Here is a 22,198-nt window from a genome sequence, read left to right as displayed (position 1 = left end):
TGTATACCAAGGTTTTAAAAAGGTAGTTTCCAAAGCTACAGAAATGTGACTGTTTCTACATTTTAAAGGCGTTTTTATTGAGTGTTAGTGCGAGTGGACCTTTCTGTTTTTAAATACATGCAATAAGATGACGCTATGCATTTTTGTTTTGGATGCTTGTGTTAAATTCATCCAGTGGTCCCATGTTTCTACACCATAGACAGGAAACTAGAACAGAAGTCAAAGTTTAAACGCCTCGGATGATGGGGCAACGTGCGGAGGCCTGCAGTGCTAGTAGAGAGGCGCACAGGCTGGGGAGGGGGCGTCGGCACACTCCAGCTCACTGGATCCCATGAAACTGTCACATTCTTTTTTTCACATATATAATCTCATACTTGATGTATAATTTTGGTGTCATCTGGGGATTTTGTCTGTTTATAGTTTATCAGAATTTGTGTGAATGTTGTCACCTCTAAGACTTTGTTTCAATAACCTGAGCTAGAAGTGAATGGGGCTATCATCACACATTGTGTTAGGCTTTCACTGAAGATTTCCCTGAGCACTTCTGTCTGCAGGCAGGATATGCAGTTGCTGCCTCTGCAAACAGCAGCCCTGCATTAGCAAAATGTCTTCTGTGCTACATGCATATTTCTTTATGTGCATCCAGGGGTTTCTCACTCCTCAAACCTTGTTTCACTTGTGAAAAGAAGCTCAGAATATTACCTAGAGCTTTATTTTTTTTATTTTTTTTTTAGTTTTGTTTAGTAATTCCTGGCTTGCTGTGTGGTTGTTGCAGAAGTCGTGAAGTTCATCAAAGCTTTGCTGTCGTAATTTGATGCGATGTGACCAAAGTGCTTAGTTTGGAGTCTCACACACACACTCACCCCAAGATCTTCAACAAAGCTAAAAGACAAAACATTGGGCTGGTTAATTCTGACAGTTTTCCTCCGAGATAATTAGGCTCCATTTTTAATGTAGACTAGGAAAGGAAAGAGTGACCTAGTTAGTTTCGTCTCTTGGGTTTTTCTATTGCGGCTGAATCAGTAACGAGTGATAAATGGTTATTTTTAAGGTGACTTTTAATTCTGAATCTGAACACAGTTTGGTTGTGTTTATTAATCACTGAAGTTGCATTTTCATAACTTTAGAGGTTCTGCTATTGTTTACCCAAGATGGAAGAAATGACAAATGTGTGTATCAGATCCTTTGTTTTAAGCAGTTTAATTTTAGTTGTCTTTACACGTTAAAGGCATCATCAATTTTGGAAGTTTAAAAAATAATTTGTCAGAAACAGTAAAAAAAAAAAGTCTTTTAATAATATGCATGTAGCGCGCAAATGCCTCCAGCATGTGAGCATACGCATGTTGTTGATTCTAAGCCAGGAAATGTGCATGCGCCCCACAGGGTGCTCCACAGTGTGCGCTAATGCTAGTCTGTGGTTGTGAATGAATAATTTAGCATGTTGGCATTGCTGGGTGGAGCCTGGATTATTCATGGCTGGCACAGGAAGTGACAGACGACTGCTGTTAATATTAAGGAGCCTCAGATGCAGAGCGGTCTCATGCATTTTACACCCACCACCTCTCTACGCTCTTCACTCGTCTTCCTCCTTGCTGTGTCCTTGCTTCCCTAACCTCTGTCCTCTCCATCTGTGAGCATAATTTTTTCATATCGTTTTCCATCTTGCATTGGGGTTACTCTCCATCTCTCTTGCTCTCGTGCATCTAGCTTCTTTTTCCGGCAGCTAGTGTAAACATTGAATCTCTTTCTCAATTTGAGATTACTTACTGTGCAGGTAATCTCTATAATCCCTTTCCTGAGCCATTACAGTGATCCAGGACAATTTGCAATTCCAGTTGCTGGCCAGCCTGTAGCTTCTCCCTCCCTCGCCTCTTTCTCTGCTCACCGAGTCTGATTTTTCTCCATTCTGTCTGTTCTGTTGCCACTGAATGCTTCTTTTATTGAAGAGATTTGAAGCTGCAGTTGCTGCTAATGCTGCTGCCATATTGTACCAGCACCCCACTGTGGCTGCCTCTAATGAGATTCTTTGTGTCACCATCGTTGTGCTTTGCCTCCTCATCTCCTCCTCTGTTCTGAATGGTGGAGTTGTCATGCTTAGCTATCAAAGGGGAAGGGGAGGCGATGAAAACAGCAGCCGCAGCAGGCGGTGTTCTAGCTTTTTTTTCCCTCTATTATTCTTCACAAGCCCTAAGGTGTTTAAGCAACTTCTGTGTACATCCATCTTTCAGGATTGGTGATATGACTTAGACTTAATACTAGTTTCTTTTGAATTTGCAGCACATGATATGGCAATATTTAAAATCTTCTCTTCATCCCAATAATAATGTCCTACTCTCTACTGCAGCTGCAAGCAGTAAGTCAGACTCTGACCCTCCTTTACACAGCAGGACAGAATTTGCAAATTACAGCTGTTTTCCCACATAAGGCAAAAGCAGATGTGTTCTTTAACAAGTTGAGTTACAAAACAAAGCAGGAGTTTTGCTGAACTTTTTGAATAAAACTTATTAGAATTAGTACAGCTGCAAAAGTATGCTATACATCCCACTCTAAACTGGATAGCACATGGTCTGACCCACATTCAGACCGCACATATGCTAATCAACTGCGAGAACCCCAAAATGCCCCCGAAGCACAGTAATAGAACAAATGAGCCAGATACCAAAACATTAAACTGTGTTAAGAGATCAGGGACTGAAAGAGTAGGCTTTTCAAAACATGGCATGTTTTGTTAGTGAAAGCGCTGATAAAAGCTACAATCTGCCTGGAAACTAAATTAAATGATCTGTATTTATTCTATTCTGTGATATTTAATGAACTGCGACAGAGACAAGAAGCCACCAGTGCAACCCTGAGAGTAAAGCTGATATAAACATCAGAAGTGTCTAGAAAGGAAAGCCCAGAATAGCAGCGTATTAACACTTCCTATGTTTTGTTAAAAAAAAAAAAGGTGTAGTTTCTAGGTTAAAAATAAGTAGTCTACTTTATTAGAGGAACTTCGAGAAACTCATAGGTACACCGACAAAGCAGCAGGACACATATCAAAATTTAAACTGTTTTACATGTCTGAATAAATTTCTTACTCACCATTCGATAATGAAGTTCATGACCATTTTCTCTGATTATGAGCTTCATTTAAGCTAAAGCTGGAATGGTTCCAAAAATGACTCTAATGAGTGTTAAAAAGGGCAATTTTTCCCCCTCAATTCTTTCTCTTTATTTATTTCCCTTGTCCCCCATATAATCATGTGTTTCACAGGGGACAGAGTTTGAGGTTGCACAACATGCGTTAACATTAATTGTGATGGAGAGACGGGAGACAATAAGCAGAAATTTTTGGGAAAACTGTTAAAAAGTTCAGCTAGACAGAGTTTCCTTAGCATGGTGTCAACAAAAAAAATGAAGAGGATTCATAGGATCTATGAAAGACTTCCAAGACGATTTCTTAAATATCGTCCAGCCCTTCCTCAGATCTCACGATCCTACATGTTTTAAGTGTTTCCTTGCTAACACACACTTGGCTGATTAACAGCCTTTGACATAATGGCATTTTGAGGAGGTAATCTAATCATTTGAATCAAATATGCTGGAGCAAAAACGCTTCCAAGACATCTCTATAAATCTGAAATGTAAAACTGAGAACTCTAATTGGAAATGGTCTCTTTTTTTTCAGCTTCACTACATCACCTGATAAACAGTCTGTGTTTGTCAGTTGTCTTAGACTGTGGGGGAGGAGGTTGAGCAATGGGTTCAGGAATTTTAAGTGAAACTGAGCTTCCAGCAAATCAGACACAGAGGCTGAGTGGTTGCTTTGGAAATGCACACTTAAATCATTACGTTGTCATTCTAGGCTTTGTATGTGGCACAAAGAGCCATAAATTGAATGTATTCATGATATTACTTGAAGAAAGTGCGAGCATCACAATGCACATGGTAAAAACATTTATAGTTTGGCTTAAGCTTGTTTAGTCTCCAGTCATCCACTTGTTGCATGCCTTTCTGCAACGCTGCTTCCCTTTGCGTCTCACACTTATTAATAGTTTGTCCAGTCATCTCCCAAACACTTACACACCACTTACTATTGGCTGCTTCTACATGCTGATGGTTACCATTAACTTTGGCCACCACGTATCCAAGCTTTATGTCCCTTCAACATCTCTGCCAGATAGATTTGGACTGTCAACAAAATGAAATTAACACTCATGAAATACATGGAAGCGACTAAGAATTTCTTGCGGTGAACTCCTGTCTATTTACAATTCAGTATTTGTCTAAATACTGAATTGAAGAGAGTCATCTGGCAGATGGTTCTTTTCCGTATCAGAAATACACGAGTAAAGAAATAGCTAGACGTTTTTGTTATTGTTTTGTGGTTAAATCAGTTGTTGTTGATCTTATTTAGCTCAAGCTACATTACAGCCAACCGGTATAGATTGGCTGACCTGTTCTCAAGACCTAAATCAGGTGTTTTTCAACTGATCAGGACTGAAATCCAGTTTTTCTATATTCAACAGGACTCAATAAGCTAATTTAGATTTTTAGTTTGCATACGATTTTAAAACAAAACAAAAAAAAAAACAGCTTACAACTTTGTAAACACAGAGACTCTCCATTTATAAAAGGGGATATCCTGTAAAAAAAAAAAAAAAGAATCAGAAAATGGAAACCCTCTCAGCAGGCAGACCCTTCGGTTCAGTGTCTCTGTAATGTATTCGATGATGAAAACGGCTGCAGCCTGCCTCTGTCTGCATGGATATTGTGTGGATATAAATAGCCAGATCTGGATGAGTGTGTGCTGAGCCTGGAACCGCGGCACACAGAGCTTAAACAATAAGCAACCATCACTACCCTTCCTCCCCCTCTGCTTTCTCCACGCCAGGAGCCTTCCAGAGCTCAAAGGCGGCCGGGGGTGAGTGAAATGGGTGGGGGGGTTCTTCTGCCTCCCTCTTCCTTTCTTTCTTCTGCTTCCTGCATCCTTGCTCTTGTAATCTGTCACCAGCAGCGAGCCCAGGCCTGTCACTTGTTACGTCAGAGAGGCAGGCTGGAGGGTTGCTCCCTGTCTGCCCACCTTTCAGCCTGCATGTGGTGGGAGAGTTTTCACTCCTGCTCTGCTTTAGCAATCATTAAAAAAATGGTATTGGATCAGTTTTGATCTGAATGTTTTTTTTTGTTTTTTTTTTTTGTTTTGTTTTTTTTGTAATTTAATGTTCTGGAAGCAGGTATTTTTCTACTTTGATATTAAAACAAGCATTCAAAATGTATCACTTAATTAATGCTTTCTGCATTACAACTACTGCTAAAAACATCACATTAAAATGCTTTTTTTATCTTTAATATCTAGTAATAAAAAAATTTTTCTAGTTCTATTTTATTGCATTGAGAACAGAAACAAGTCATTTTCTTGCTACGTTTCAGCAAAAGGTTTAAAATATTTGCTTTATACATTCACTTGAATGGAATAGGATTGTCATTAGTGACTTTTCTTTATTAATCTATCGACTTTTTTTCTTTTTTAGATTGACTGAAAATTCATTTTCCTCAAAGAAGGAGATATTTTTAATATTGTTTGCGTGACTGAATGTGCTAAAAATTGGAACATTGATTAATTCAGACACATCTTTCCATAAACAAATATTTACGGGAGAATACAGCTGACCGATACGGAGGTCTCTGCTGCTCGATGGTAGCCCCGGATGTCGTTTCTTCAGCTGCTCGTCATGCATGTATTGTGTCCTCCTGTTGGTTTCAAACTAAGTCTTACAGAGCATCCAATCCTCCTGTTCATTATCACCTCACATGAAGGCCTTCCACTTCAGCTTTGACGAGATTTAAAACTCTTTACAACCCCGACTCGGTTCACAATGAAAGCAGACGCTTTATTAGCCATGTTCTTTAAAGTACCGCTCCAGACTGCTGTCAATTTTTTTTTTTACAACAATATAGAGAAAAACTGCTGTCACTCATTTTGAGGGTTACATAAATGAGGATAATTTTCTAAAGACTGTGTCAACTAAAAGCATTTGATTTAAAACTTGACATTAATGATCATTTACGTTGACTGGTCTTGACGCTCTGCACAACAGTGGAAGAAGTTAAAATTTAGGAGGGAAAAAATCCTCATCCTGCAGTACATTGTTTGTTCTTCTGTTTGGTAATGCTATGTTAAGAGTCTGTCAAGTAAATAAACAATGTTTCTGTTCACCAATAGACAACCTAACTCAGCCCATGGTTGCATTTCTTTTAGTATTGGTAAAATTCCCAGTTTGTTTTACTTTAAAGGGGAAAAGTGACGCAGTTCTCCTTCATTTGGACATACACAGCTGACTGACAGCTTGCAGCTGCTCTTAAGTAGGGGTATGCTATGGTCTGAAGTAAAATTGCCCAAAATTTCCCACTTGGGGTCTGACATGTCATTACAAGCTATTTTAACGGCAGGCATGGTAAAACAGGAATTTGTATAGTTTTGAAATGGACATATTAAAACCATAATGTATAGAGAGATATTTTCCTCTGAGTCAAAGTAGATTGTGAATTTACTGCAGTACTGTTTTGATCAGATGTGTATTTTACAACACATTACAAATTTTCTTCATAGTTGTAGGCACATTAGTTGCAGAGTTATTGGTTTACCTGAGTTAAGAAAACAACATTAACTTGGAGCTTACTCTTCTGGGTACNCTATACATGTTGGGCTCCGTAATAAATGTTTGCACGTTTTTTTACAGCTACTTTACTATCCAAAACATTACATTGTTGAGTCATATTTTTGTAATTTCCTGTGCAAATTAATTGCAATGCACAAAAAAACTGAGACAAAATGTTTTATAATCGTGTACGTACTTTTGTCTAAATGTATGCATTAATACATTTAGAAAATATGGCTTTACCCAAAAGTAGCAGGAAAATGATTAGGAAAATATAAACGTTATAGCAGCCTTGAATCTTTCTCATTTTGGGGTTTCAATCATTTTACAGCTCATCTTTGAAGCTGCTTTTTTTTATTTTATTTTATTTCATTTGTGTGCTAGAAACAACTTATAAACTTGTCAAACATCTTCTCCTTAGTACAGTTTAGCGTTGAACTGTTCACTAATGCCAAGCTGTATACCAAGGTTTTAAAAAGGTAGTTTCCAAAGCTACAGAAATGTGACTGTTTCTACATTTTAAAGGCGTTTTTATTGAGTGTTAGTGCGAGTGGACCTTTCTGTTTTTAAATACATGCAATAAGATGACGCTATGCATTTTTGTTTTGGATGCTTGTGTTAAATTCATCCAGTGGTCCCATGTTTCTACACCATAGACAGGAAACTAGAACAGAAGTCAAAGTTTAAACGCCTCGGATGATGGGGCAACGTGCGGAGGCCTGCAGTGCTAGTAGAGAGGCGCACAGGCTGGGGAGGGGGCGTCGGCACACTCCAGCTCACTGGATCCCATGAAACTGTCGCATTTTTTTTTCACATATATAATCTCATACTTGATGTATAATTTTGGTGTCATCTGGGGATTTTGTCTGTTTATAGTTTATCAGAATTTGTGTGAATGTTGTCACCTCTAAGACTTTGTTTCAATAACCTGAGCTAGAAGTGAATGGGGCTATCATCACACATTGTGTTAGGCTTTCACTGAAGATTTCCCTGAGCACTTCTCTCTGCAGGCAGGATATGCAGTTGCTGCCTCTGCAAACAGCAGCCCTGCATTAGCAAAATGTCTTCTGTGCTACATGCATATTTCTTTATGTGCATCCAGGGGTTTCTCACTCCTCAAACCTTGTTTCACTTGTGAAAAGAAGCTCAGAATATTACCTAGAGCTTTATTTTTTTTATTTTTTTTTTAGTTTTGTTTAGTAATTCCTGGCTTGCTGTGTGGTTGTTGCAGAAGTCGTGAAGTTCATCAAAGCTTTGCTGTCGTAATTTGATGCGATGTGACCAAAGTGCTTAGTTTGGAGTCTCACACACACACACACACTCACCCCAAGATCTTCAACAAAGCTAAAAGACAAAACATTGGGCTGGTTAATTCTGACAGTTTTCCTCCGAGATAATTAGGCTCCATTTTTAATGTAGACTAGGAAAGGAAAGAGTGACCTAGTTAGTTTCGTCTCTTGGGTTTTTCTATTGCGGCTGAATCAGTAACGAGTGATAAATGGTTATTTTTAAGGTGACTTTTAATTCTGAATCTGAACACAGTTTGGTTGTGTTTATTAATCACTGAAGTTGCATTTTCATAACTTTAGAGGTTCTGCTATTGTTTACCCAAGATGGAAGAAATGACAAATGTGTGTATCAGATCCTTTGTTTTAAGCAGTTTAATTTTAGTTGTCTTTACACGTTAAAGGCATCATCAATTTTGGAAGTTTAAAAAATAATTTGTCAGAAACAGTAAAAAAAAAAAGTCTTTTAATAATATGCATGTAGCGCGCAAATGCCTCCAGCATGTGAACACACGCATGTTGTTGATTCTAAGCCAGGAAATGTGCATGCGCCCCACAGGGTGCTCCACAGTGTGCGCTAATGCTAGTCTGTGGTTGTGAATGAATAATTTAGCATGTTGGCATTGCTGGGTGGAGCCTGGATTATTCATGGCTGGCACAGGAAGTGACAGACGACTGCTGTTAATATTAAGGAGCCTCAGATGCAGAGCGGTCTCATGCATTTTACACCCACCACCTCTCTACGCTCTTCACTCGTCTTCCTCCTTGCTGTGTCCTTGCTTCCCTAACCTCTGTCCTCTCCATCTGTGAGCATAATTTTTTCATATCGTTTTCCATCTTGCATTGGGGTTACTCTCCATCTCTCTTGCTCTCGTGCATCTAGCTTCTTTTTCCGGCAGCTAGTGTAAACATTGAATCTCTTTCTCAATTTGAGATTACTTACTGTGCAGGTAATCTCTATAATCCCTTTCCTGAGCCATTACAGTGATCCAGGACAATTTGCAATTCCAGTTGCTGGCCAGCCTGTAGCTTCTCCCTCCCTCGCCTCTTTCTCTGCTCACCGAGTCTGATTTTTCTCCATTCTGTCTGTTCTGTTGCCACTGAATGCTTCTTTTATTGAAGAGATTTGAAGCTGCAGTTGCTGCTAATGCTGCTGCCATATTGTACCAGCACCCCACTGTGGCTGCCTCTAATGAGATTCTTTGTGTCACCATCGTTGTGCTTTGCCTCCTCATCTCCTCCTCTGTTCTGAATGGTGGAGTTGTCATGCTTAGCTATCAAAGGGGAAGGGGAGGCGATGAAAACAGCAGCCGCAGCAGGCGGTGTTCTAGCTTTTTTTTCCCTCTATTATTCTTCACAAGCCCTAAGGTGTTTAAGCAACTTCTGTGTACATCCATCTTTCAGGATTGGTGATATGACTTAGACTTAATACTAGTTTCTTTTGAATTTGCAGCACATGATATGGCAATATTTAAAATCTTCTCTTCATCCCAATAATAATGTCCTACTCTCTACTGCAGCTGCAAGCAGTAAGTCAGACTCTGACCCTCCTTTACACAGCAGGACAGAATTTGCAAATTACAGCTGTTTTCCCACATAAGGCAAAAGCAGATGTGTTCTTTAACAAGTTGAGTTACAAAACAAAGCAGGAGTTTTGCTGAACTTTTTGAATAAAACTTATTAGAATTAGTACAGCTGCAAAAGTATGCTATACATCCCACTCTAAACTGGATAGCACATGGTCTGACCCACATTCAGACCGCACATATGCTAATCAACTGCGAGAACCCCAAAATGCCCCCGAAGCACAGTAATAGAACAAATGAGCCAGATACCAAAACATTAAACTGTGTTAAGAGATCAGGGACTGAAAGAGTAGGCTTTTCAAAACATGGCATGTTTTGTTAGTGAAAGCGCTGATAAAAGCTACAATCTGCCTGGAAACTAAATTAAATGATCTGTATTTATTCTATTCTGTGATATTTAATGAACTGCGACAGAGACAAGAAGCCACCAGTGCAACCCTGAGAGTAAAGCTGATATAAACATCAGAAGTGTCTAGAAAGGAAAGCCCAGAATAGCAGCGTATTAACACTTCCTATGTTTTGTTAAAAAAAAAAAAGGTGTAGTTTCTAGGTTAAAAATAAGTAGTCTACTTTATTAGAGGAACTTCGAGAAACTCATAGGTACACCGACAAAGCAGCAGGACACATATCAAAATTTAAACTGTTTTACATGTCTGAATAAATTTCTTACTCACCATTCGATAATGAAGTTCATGACCATTTTCTCTGATTATGAGCTTCATTTAAGCTAAAGCTGGAATGGTTCCAAAAATGACTCTAATGAGTGTTAAAAAGGGCAATTTTTCCCCCTCAATTCTTTCTCTTTATTTATTTCCCTTGTCCCCCATATAATCATGTGTTTCACAGGGGACAGAGTTTGAGGTTGCACAACATGCGTTAACATTAATTGTGATGGAGAGACGGGAGACAATAAGCAGAAATTTTTGGGAAAACTGTTAAAAAGTTCAGCTAGACAGAGTTTCCTTAGCATGGTGTCAACAAAAAAAATGAAGAGGATTCATAGGATCTATGAAAGACTTCCAAGACGATTTCTTAAATATCGTCCAGCCCTTCCTCAGATCTCACGATCCTACATGTTTTAAGTGTTTCCTTGCTAACACACACTTGGCTGATTAACAGCCTTTGACATAATGGCATTTTGAGGAGGTAATCTAATCATTTGAATCAAATATGCTGGAGCAAAAACGCTTCCAAGACATCTCTATAAATCTGAAATGTAAAACTGAGAACTCTAATTGGAAATGGTCTCTTTTTTTTCAGCTTCACTACATCACCTGATAAACAGTCTGTGTTTGTCAGTTGTCTTAGACTGTGGGGGAGGAGGTTGAGCAATGGGTTCAGGAATTTTAAGTGAAACTGAGCTTCCAGCAAATCAGACACAGAGGCTGAGTGGTTGCTTTGGAAATGCACACTTAAATCATTACGTTGTCATTCTAGGCTTTGTATGTGGCACAAAGAGCCATAAATTGAATGTATTCATGATATTACTTGAAGAAAGTGCGAGCATCACAATGCACATGGTAAAAACATTTATAGTTTGGCTTAAGCTTGTTTAGTCTCCAGTCATCCACTTGTTGCATGCCTTTCTGCAACGCTGCTTCCCTTTGCGTCTCACACTTATTAATAGTTTGTCCAGTCATCTCCCAAACACTTACACACCACTTACTATTGGCTGCTTCTACATGCTGATGGTTACCATTAACTTTGGCCACCACGTATCCAAGCTTTATGTCCCTTCAACATCTCTGCCAGATAGATTTGGACTGTCAACAAAATGAAATTAACACTCATGAAATACATGGAAGCGACTAAGAATTTCTTGCGGTGAACTCCTGTCTATTTACAATTCAGTATTTGTCTAAATACTGAATTGAAGAGAGTCATCTGGCAGATGGTTCTTTTCCGTATCAGAAATACACGAGTAAAGAAATAGCTAGACGTTTTTGTTATTGTTTTGTGGTTAAATCAGTTGTTGTTGATCTTATTTAGCTCAAGCTACATTACAGCCAACCGGTATAGATTGGCTGACCTGTTCTCAAGACCTAAATCAGGTGTTTTTCAACTGATCAGGACTGAAATCCAGTTTTTCTATATTCAACAGGACTCAATAAGCTAATTTAGATTTTTAGTTTGCATACGCTTTTAAAACAAAACAAAAAAAAAAAAACAGCTTACAACTTTGTAAACACAGAGACTCTCCATTTATAAAAGGGGATATCCTGTAAAAAAAAAAAAAAGAATCAGAAAATGGAAACCCTCTCAGCAGGCAGACCCTTCGGTTCAGTGTCTCTGTAATGTATTCGATGATGAAAACGGCTGCAGCCTGCCTCTGTCTGCATGGATATTGTGTGGATATAAATAGCCAGATCTGGATGAGTGTGTGCTGAGCCTGGAACCGCGGCACACAGAGCTTAAACAATAAGCAACCATCACTACCCTTCCTCCCCCTCTGCTTTCTCCACGCCAGGAGCCTTCCAGAGCTCAAAGGCGGCCGGGGGTGAGTGAAATGGGTGGGCGGGTTCTTCTGCCTCCCTCTTCCTTTCTTTCTTCTGCTTCCTGCATCCCTGCTCTTGTAATCTGTCACCAGCAGCGAGCCCAGGCCTGTCACTTGTTACGTCAGAGAGGCAGGCTGGAGGGTTGCTCCCTGTCTGCCCACCTTTCAGCCTGCATGTGGTGGGAGAGTTTTCACTCCTGCTCTGCTTTAGCAATCATTAAAAAAATGGTATTGGATCAGTTTTGATCTGAATGTTTTTTTTTGTTTTTTTTTTTTGTTTTGTTTTTTTTGTAATTTAATGTTCTGGAAGCAGGTATTTTTCTACTTTGATATTAAAACAAGCATTCAAAATGTATCACTTAATTAATGCTTTCTGCATTACAACTACTGCTAAAAACATCACATTAAAATGCTTTTTTTATCTTTAATATCTAGTAATAAAAAAATTTTTCTAGTTCTATTTTATTGCATTGAGAACAGAAACAAGTCATTTTCTTGCTACGTTTCAGCAAAAGGTTTAAAATATTTGCTTTATACATTCACTTGAATGGAATAGGATTGTCATTAGTGACTTTTCTTTATTAATCTATCGACTTTTTTTCTTTTTTAGATTGACTGAAAATTCATTTTCCTCAAAGAAGGAGATATTTTAATATTATTTGCATGACTGAATGTGCTAAAAATTGGAACATTGATTAATTCAGACACATCTTTCCATAAACAAATATTTACGGGAGAATACAGCTGACCGATACGGAGGTCTCTGCTGCTCGATGGTAGCCCCGGATGTCGTTTCTTCAGCTGCTCGTCATGCATGTATTGTGTCCTCCTGTTGGTTTCAAACTAAGTCTTACAGAGCATCCAATCCTCCTGTTCATTATCACCTCACATGAAGGCCTTCCACTTCAGCTTTGACGAGATTTAAAACTCTTTACAACCCCGACTCAGTTCACAATGAAAGCAGACGCTTTATTAGCCATGTTCTTTAAAGTACCGCTCCAGACTGCTGTCAATTTTTTTTTTTACAACAATATAGAGAAAAACTGCTGTCACTCATTTTGAGGGTTACATAAATGAGGATAATTTTCTAAAGACTGTGTCAACTAAAAGCATTTGATTTAAAACTTGACATTAATGATCATTTACGTTGACTGGTCTTGACGCTCTGCACAACAGTGGAAGAAGTTAAAATTTAGGAGGGAAAAAATCCTCATCCTGCAGTACATTGTTTGTTCTTCTGTTTGGTAATGCTATGTTAAGAGTCTGTCAAGTAAATAAACAATGTTTCTGTTCACCAATAGACAACCTAACTCAGCCCATGGTTGCATTTCTTTTAGTATTGGTAAAATTCCCAGTTTGTTTTACTTTAAAGGGGAAAAGTGACGCAGTTCTCCTTCATTTGGACATACACAGCTGACTGACAGCTTGCAGCTGCTCTTAAGTAGGGGTATGCTATGGTCTGAAGTAAAATTGCCCAAAATTTCCCACTTGGGGTCTGACATGTCATTACAAGCTATTTTAACGGCAGGCATGGTAAAACAGGAATTTGTATAGTTTTGAAATGGACATATTAAAACCATAATGTATAGAGAGATATTTTCCTCTGAGTCAAAGTAGATTGTGAATTTACTGCAGTACTGTTTTGATCAGATGTGTATTTTACAACACATTACAAATTCTCTTCATAGTTGTAGGCACATTAGTTGCAGAGTTATTGGTTTACCTGAGTTAAGAAAACAACATTAACTTGGAGCTTACTCTTCTGGGTACAATGCAAAGGAGATACTTTGTTTCTTTGTGAAGAGGGAAAGTAGATAGGCTCGTGTTCTCATTGTAATTTTTCTTTGTACCAATCCTAAAAATGGACTGTCAAACTGTGCAAAGTAAATGAGATTCATTTAAATTTCCTCATTGATGTTTTTGAAAGGCCTTTTGTGGGACCTGGGATGCATTGACAGGCAGATTATTCCTGAGATGTCCGGAGCAACGTGGAATAGCCTGCAGCCACAGTTTGTCGTCCTTCCGTTCCAAGAACAGTGGGTGTACAAGGCTCAGATTTCATGGGAATTAGATGCAATTTCTGGTTTAAAGCTCAACATAATCTTTGTTTGTATGAATTATAAACCTAAGGAAAGCAGTCAATATTGTTACTGTGTCTTGTCAAGACATGGACTTCTGTTTTTTTTAAGTCATGTTCAGTCACTATGTGTGAAAACACAAAAAAATAAAAAACCCTTGACATATGTCTGCGTTTGTTGCTCTAAATCTCAGGTTGTGTTGGACTATATTTGAACTTAGTATAAATGTTTAAAAATCTCAAAATAATTTAAATCCAGAAGGCCAAAGCTAACCTTCTGTTACTACAGAATCCTACAAAAGACAAAACAGTGGGGAAAAAAACAAAAAACACTGCAGCTAAAAAAAAAAAAAAAAAAAAGAGGTGACGGTCGCTGGAAACATTTGATGTGGCAGATGGCAAACAGAGCCACAGTCATCATGGTTGAGTAAGCAAGAGCATCTCTTAATTTATTTCACTCCGTCATGCCTGTCTGATACTTTTCAGCTTGAATTTGAAAGTATAGCTTTAAACTCATCGTTAACTTTGAATTTTTTGGGATTTAGTTGTAATAGGTGGATACGTTGTATAGAATTGTGAGTTTGTAGTATAGTTGCCTTGCCTTTTATTTCTCTGCTTTGCTGATGGTGTTAGTTTTTTGTTCCTAATTTGCAGTGTTGTGCTGTTATTCTTCATGTATGTGCCGCACTCGGGCACATCTCTTTGTTTATTTTAATGTTTTAAATAATGAAATATTATTTTCTATAAGTTCTATTTAAAAGTATTTTGTTGTTACTTTCAGTTCAATGATTTAGTAGTTTTGTTTTGACTTATAGAAGAAGCAGCGCTGCATAAAAATGTAGTTTTCGTCCAGCTTTAAACCCCAGACATCAGAGCTATGGGATCACTGAAGCATGTGGACGTAGTGGCTGCTGGGATGGGAGACCACTCTGCCAATGAGAGAGATTTGAGAACACTGAGGGTAAGGATGTCCAAATCGTGACCCTTATTCCCACAGCCTGCTTCCTGGTTGACACAAACCCCTGTGTACTGTAATGCAAATCAGAAATAAAAACATGCAAACAATAGGGGTTGTGCAATGCAGTCTGGTTATGGCCAATTTAATAGTTTTCTACATTTTTAATACAGTTTCTCCCATTTTGTATTTAAAATGCTAAATCTGACAGGTTCTTGCAAAAAGGATATTTCTCTATATATCGAAAAACAACCTATTAGTAACCTGAAAATATTGTGGCGTTTTTATTTCTTTTAAATCTTCGGATTTTATTGCTGCAGGCAGCTTTACTGTCAAGTGCTTTACATAGAGGGAAATTTGACGCAGCCACGAGTCATTTGTTGTTGACAGTTCCAAGCTGTCCTCTGTGCAAACTCTCAGCCATGTAAGCATTTTATTGTCAGTCTGTACTGAATATTTGCATACCCGACAGATCGTATTTCCATATTTTTCCACACTTTTCTCTTTGTTGCCAGTACACTTTACAGTGAGAGCTTCATGCTCTGCTTGTGTGGGACTTTACTAAAACTTTACTGCACTAAAATTCCCATGTACCACAAGAGCTTTTTTGAATTGCCTGCAGTCTAGAAATAAATGAAGGGGTTTTATGTCCTAAATAAATATCATTTGTTTGTCAGGAAAGTGTTTCCTTGTATAGGTCAGCAGATCACAGAGCAGTCAGATCTTGGCAGGAAATACCAGCATTATGATGAGCTTGAGTGAAAACAGTTGATGTGTCTTGCGATCCCAAATTCTTTCTCAAACTAGATGTCTTTGGTTTTCTTGTGAGGGAAGAATCTACTAGCGTTCTTTCAGCTAGCAACAAGTGGGGGAGGAGAAGTACCATGTCATTGCATACTTCATGCAGCTGAACAAAACTCTGCTCATGCTTTTTTTTTTTTTTAGCATGTCTTTAAAAGGACTTTACATCATAAGATAGTATGATGCGATACTTTTATCACAACTCGTCATCTCCATATTTGTGATGGTCTGACAAAGTGTAGGCGAGGATGTAAGTTTTGACTCATTCAGTGGAATAAGTCTACTTAAGAATGTGAATACGAACTCCGGCTCCTGCTTCTTGTCTCGTTGTTATTGTGCTCCCATTTTGATAGGTGTACGCATTTGCTTATTTAGACTGTTGCTAAATATGACTTATGTTTCAAAACTGAAAAAGAGAAAAAACACATTTATGCACTTGATTCCATCGCTGTTTAATTCTTACCTGGACAAAGTGTCCCAATTAGCTTTAGCAAATTTAAAACACATTTTCTCCATGTGTCTATAATTAAAATTAATAAAATAAATTGAACCCAGCCATATTTTTGTAATTCTTTTGTGTAAAACAAGTACAGGTTACTATTCTTAGACATGCTTAGTAATTTACCGTCTTCAGCAGCTGCTCAGTTTTCCATAGTTTTAATAAAATCTTGGCTGTATGTTTTTGTCTATGAGGCTTTACCACATTTCCATTTTCAGCTCCAGGCCTACATTTCTGCCAAGGGTTTGACTTTCCTAAGATGTCTTCTACAGCTTTATATTATCATCCAGCAAATTAAAATCCAGAAATCTTGGACAACTAATATTTTTCTTTAGAAACTGTGGAAACTTAATGTGCCTCAGTGGTATATTATTTTCAAGGACAGGTCATCTTTAAGTAGCTGGTTCTCTTCAGTGATGCATCAGGCAATCCCCCCAAAAATCTGAATTGATTGGCTTTTGCTAAATTAAATGGGTGCTAATTTGCCTGCTACTTTTTTTTCCTTTGCTGAATTGTGGCACATTTTTGTAATGAGCACCGTTTCAGCATTACTGTCTCAGAGATTTGTAAATACATAATGCTTTTCCGATTTAAACTTGGATGCACCATGATTTGAATCGGAATGGAAATGAAAATAAAGGGATGCAGATAAAGCACTTCAGTTTGGGTATCTAAATAAATACAATTCATTACACCGTATTTCAGATGTTTTGTAATTTTTGATCAAATAAATGATTTGATTTAAACATTTAGCAAAAATAATTTTGTTTTTACTTTATGCGGGCTGAATTTTAGTCGAAGCTAAATTTTAGGTTTAAAAGAAAAAACATACAGCAGATTGCAGAAGCACAATAAACAAAAAGTTGCTGAAGATGGGGAATGTTGCATATAGACGTCTCTCTGTTGCAAATGAATAGTGTCATTTGCTGACCAGTCGTGGAATTCAGTTGGAATGTTGCAATTATTGTGCATGCAATGCTCTTCTTTGTTGAGCGTAATGAGAGTTATTGTCTAATGCTTGCTCATTAAATTCAATTTTCGCCAGGGCTATTGATTTCAATCTAGCATAAATAAAAGACAAGATGACATTTCACAATGACCAGCATTCTGAAACGTCTCGATGAAGCTTCCCCTTTAGACCGTCTTCTAGATTGCCTTAAAATTAACGTGGCACAGAGAATGACTCGGTCCGAGGTTTCTCAGTCATAAGATTTACTTGCTGCAGTCTGAACAATAAAACATCTTTTGATTCATGTTTAAACTTTCATTCATCCAGAGAACCATGATAAAGGAACACTTACCTAGATTTTTTTCTTGCACCTGGCATATTACAGAGCGAGTGTACCAGCAGAATTATAGGGTAGCCCCCTCAAAATGGTAGAGATTTGCTTGTAAACTTAAGTTTTTACCAATAAGTAAATGTCCAGAGCTACTTCTCTGTCAAGACACGGGGAGAAAATCTGCAGGAGTTGAATTGTAGTTGAATATTTAAAGGGTACACTGATTATCAGCTGTTTTTATTCAAATTCTTTTCATCTGTTCTCTTAGTAGGTCATGTCAATTTCTCAAGTTTTATGGATGTTTCCGATTCCTAAAATTGTCAAAAGTAAGAAATGAAATCAAACTGCTGGATGAGAACTTCTGGTCATATTTCATGCCCAGAAAATCTGAGTGGATAAATATCACCAATCTGTATGAACACCTGCAGACGGCTAAAAAGCAAACTTCATTTTTCACTGCAGATTTAAAGTGTGTGAAGCAGAACGGAAGTGCTTACAAAGAGAAAATGTGCTTTCCTTTGTCCTTTATCCCATTTCTGGTTCAGCTGCTGTCTGAGAGTTTGTTCATGCAATGTTTCTTTGCTCTTAAATTCCCAGTGATGGCATCGTTGGTTCACCACTATCTCTGCAGTCTTTCCAGAATAAATAAGGTCTCCAAAACCTTTTAAATTTGACTTGTGATACAGATCTTCAGTGCAGAGGATGTACATTTGTCCTGAAATGTCCTATTGTTCGTTGTAATAAACCTAGTTTCAAATACAGCTGTGTTGCATCTCCTGGATCTTCTTTCCAAGGTTTTGTTATTTTCTTGTAGAATTATTGTTCCATTCAAAAGTGCATAAGGCGGCATGATTCTTTATTCACCAGCAGAAGATTGAGAAGTCACAAGGCCTTACTGAGAACCACTCAACTCCCTTAAGAATAAAGATTTGAAGAGTTTGATGCTAAAGCTCCTGAATAGCTCGCAGGCATTCTTCACTCCTGGATCGAGATAAGAATAGCATTCGCTTGTCTCTCCTCTACCACTTTGCCAGCAAGTGCAGCTGAGAGTTGGTGTTGCAGAAATAAAGGAGGGCAAAAAGGAAAGAAGCGTGTTCCCTTTGGATTCACCAGAGCAGCCTAGCCTCAGACAAATTGGGCTCTGTCAGTTTGCATACACATCTGTTCTGGTCTGCAATTAGGCTCTTTCCTGTTTCAACACAGGATATGGTCATGCTGCGAAGCTTAGCCATTGGTGCTCACTGGTCATTGCACTCTTCTTATACACAGGAACGAGAGATTTCAGAATCTCCTTTATGTATATATATATTGTTTTATTAGTACCCATTTTGGTTTTGATATTTGGTCCAGAATTCAGTTTGTAGTTTTGGATGCTACTTGTCTGCGGCCCTGGCCTTGTTGAGGTGAGTTGTGATTGGTTTAAAAGTAGCCACAGACACTTTTGTCCATGTTGCTGTCCAGATACAACTCAGTTCTCCCTTTATAAAGCTTTGGAAAATGTGCGTCAGCTACTTCCTCCTTGTGTTTCTCCACCCTCCTTGTTTCAACTTCCTGTTTTTGGCACAAGCTGGAAATAAGATGCTTTGAATGGGAATCACTGTGGTTGCTGTTATCCAGTGACTGCTACAGTTACCTAGTGTGCTGCTTCTGATTTGTTGTTTTGAAAATACACATATTTTGTTGTAAATTCAGAAACCTGACTGCTTTGGTTTAGCCAAATATTTTATCTTGTTTTACAAGCATTTCAGCCCATCTCTGGACTAGTGCATCTGACTGAGGCTAAGAGCAAAACTCCTGCCCTCAACATTACAATCAAACCATGCTCCATTTACTTTACCTCTGAAGTGGAAAACCATAACACTTGCTATGGTTGCTTACGGTCATTAACTGCAGACTACAGATTCGCCAAGAAATTGTCTGTTGAACTTAATTGCCATATTTTTAGCTTGATCAACCCTGACAAATGACCGCACATGAACTTAAAAGTAGTCAAACTAAAAATAAACAGTTGACATTTTCAAATTGCCTGTTTGCCTGACTGTTCTGAAGCTCAAAGTTGATGAATAAAAGATGGACCTTGAAATTCAATGAGACGGCAAATAAATGTGACCTACTGGGCACCAAACGGGGCTGCCTTTATTTGAGCTTTTTTATATTGAATCTGCACTTGTCATCTGCAGCCGATCCCTCTTAATTCCTCTGTCTTTCTCAATCTGCATTGCTGCTTAATAAACATCCACATGAATTATTGTGTGGTAAACTGCATTCCAAACTTGATTTCTCCCTCTGATAGTTCAGTGTTGTTAGAAGTTTTGAAGGTTGTCTCAGTGAGTACTTTTTTTTTCTCACAGTCTTTGAGACACATTTGCACGTGTTTTTTTTTTTTTTGTTTGTTTTTTTTTGGTGGAAGGGAGGACAACGATGAGCAGAGGAAGAATAAGTGCGATTTATTTCAGTTTGTACTTGAAAGAATCTGTAGAGTTCATGACAACAAAAGTGCATATTTCTGTATTAATGTGCGTCATTCCTAATGTTGTTGGCTTTTGTGTGTTACAGCTCTGATGTTACTAGCTGAACAGTGACCACTGCCTGCCCAAGGACACCTGCTGCCCAATTCCCCTCATCATGTCTGGGATCCATGTAAGGCTTTGTTTGTCTTGTTTGCTTTCGGTATACTTGAGCTTCTGACAGGCTAATGTTGAGCTCTCATATCCAATAATGCATTTAAATCAGCATTGGCCAATATCAGTCATTCTTAGCATATCAGAATTGGCCCATTAATTAAAACAAGGCCATATTAATAACTGTTTAATATGAGGGAGCTAAAGTAATATCAGATATCTTTTCAGGTGCAAATTTCCGTATCGGTGCATCCCTAATTTGATTAGCTTTTATTACATTACATTACATTATACTGTTGCATTTATTTCTGAATTAATGTTGCAGTGAAATATGTTAACATTTCAGAGATTGAAGTCTTACATCTTCATTTAATCATCCAGCTGAAAGAATAATAAAAAAAATTTAAAAAAACACCCCAACTTGTGACCATCACGGCTTCATCTTCAGCTGACCTGGTTCTATTAATCATTCTCTAGGCAGATTGCATATTGACCAGGTAAACTGTGGGTAGTAAAAGAATTTATTTATATTGCAATGTCACATGCCGTGCTAAGAGCTTAACGTAACAGTGCTTCTTCCATTTTCCCAACCCAATCCAACTAGAGCCAAGGAGAGCATGTCAGTGCTGCCGGATAATATTTCTCACCAGCAGATAGCATGTCGGTGACAAACTTCACTTTTTTGGGGAAGAAAGCCACAGACTCACAACTACGGCTTAGTACTTTATTTTGTCTCATTCACATTATTATTTAAGAATGGTTTCAATTAGACCTGCCAGAAAACATCAGGTCAGCAGTTTTAATGATGACAGTGTGTTAATCATGATGGGTAGTCTGCACTTATGGATTATTCAAACATATTACATCAGCATTGCAGCTTCATATAGATTATTTAAAACCTTCTATGCATTTATTCAGTTTGGAATTATGTGAAGTGAAGATAAGCAATTACTGTCTTATTAGAAATTGAGCTTTCATTTGTACTACATGACAAAAAATGGAAAGAAGATGCAAAAATAAGACATTTAAAAGAAGCTCCTGTCTTCATGGGTTTGCCTAAAAAAATCAGTCAGTTGCTGTTTGCAATCTCACTAAAACTAGGAAAATGGAGCACATCACCATAGTCTGCATCACCATAATCAACATCACCACAATCAACATTCCAGAAGGCTAAAGTCTTCTGGTTCTGGTCTGCTCTGCATCTCCAGAATAAGAAGCAGCATTCAGTTTTTACACCACTAAAACTGAAAGATCCTGAAACTCCTGTTAAATATAGGCTAAACCCCCTCTTCCTTAGAGTTGCCTTTCATTAAAACCAATTGGGATATTGATTATTAGATTTGATATACATTTGCCTGATGACGACCTTCGTCACACACAGACGCACATCTGTGCTGCCACAGTGCACTCTGCCACCCATTTTTTTTTGTGAGCAGGAGGGTAGAAAATGTATTTTCCAGTTTGTCCGTAACGTTACAATAAGCATCCACTACAGAGTTCCTCGAGGAATTTTAACAATGTAACAATGTAAATACTTAAACCATTTGAGAAATTGTGACAACCCTACTACAGTTTAAAGATGCTTTTTCTGTGTCTTCTGTGTAGCAGGTGCCATGGTCGTCTGGCACAGAGTGCGTTGCCAAGTATAACTTCAAACCTGGCACTGAACAGGACCTGCCTTTCTGTAAAGGAGATGTATTGACCATCATTGGAGTCACCAGGGTAAGAATTACTGTGTGAGGCTCATTTCACAAGTTGCATTCTCAATTTAAATGGAATGACAAGCATTAAGGTGTGAATAAGGGTGGTATTCACCTTGTATTTAGGGTGTGAGACTCTTGAATGCACACAGGGAGTGAGGGCTGATCCATTACAACAGAATGAGCTACTGCTTCTAAAATTGCGGAAGAAGTTCATGCACACAGTGATTTGCAGTTTGTGGTGATGTCTATCTCCAA

The 22,198-nt window shown here is 38.2% G+C and overlaps 1 protein-coding gene across 2 annotated transcripts in view; it reads left to right on the top strand.

Moving 5' to 3' along the window:
• The window catches only part of LOC103149858 (tyrosine-protein kinase CSK), a 48,075-nt gene that overhangs the window by 11,176 nt on the left and 14,701 nt on the right, over window positions 1-22,198 (top strand). Inside the window, exons 2-3 of one of the 2 annotated variants that reach the window (XM_007569209.2) lie at window positions 20,176-20,259; window positions 21,849-21,962. In XM_007569209.2, coding sequence (XP_007569271.1) covers window positions 20,245-20,259; window positions 21,849-21,962 — 129 coding nt within the window. In that variant the 5' untranslated portion in view covers window positions 20,176-20,244. Of the gene's footprint in view, window positions 1-20,175; window positions 20,260-21,845; window positions 21,963-22,198 lie in introns of both variants that reach the window. The other variant, XM_016680268.1, reaches the window with a different exon arrangement.

The sequence above is a fragment of the Poecilia formosa genome, unplaced genomic scaffold (genome assembly GCF_000485575.1).
Source record: "Poecilia formosa unplaced genomic scaffold, Poecilia_formosa-5.1.2 Scaffold238, whole genome shotgun sequence".
In the NCBI taxonomy this organism is placed as follows: Eukaryota; Metazoa; Chordata; class Actinopteri; order Cyprinodontiformes; family Poeciliidae; genus Poecilia; species Poecilia formosa.
This window is presented reverse-complemented; position numbering and strand designations above follow the sequence as displayed.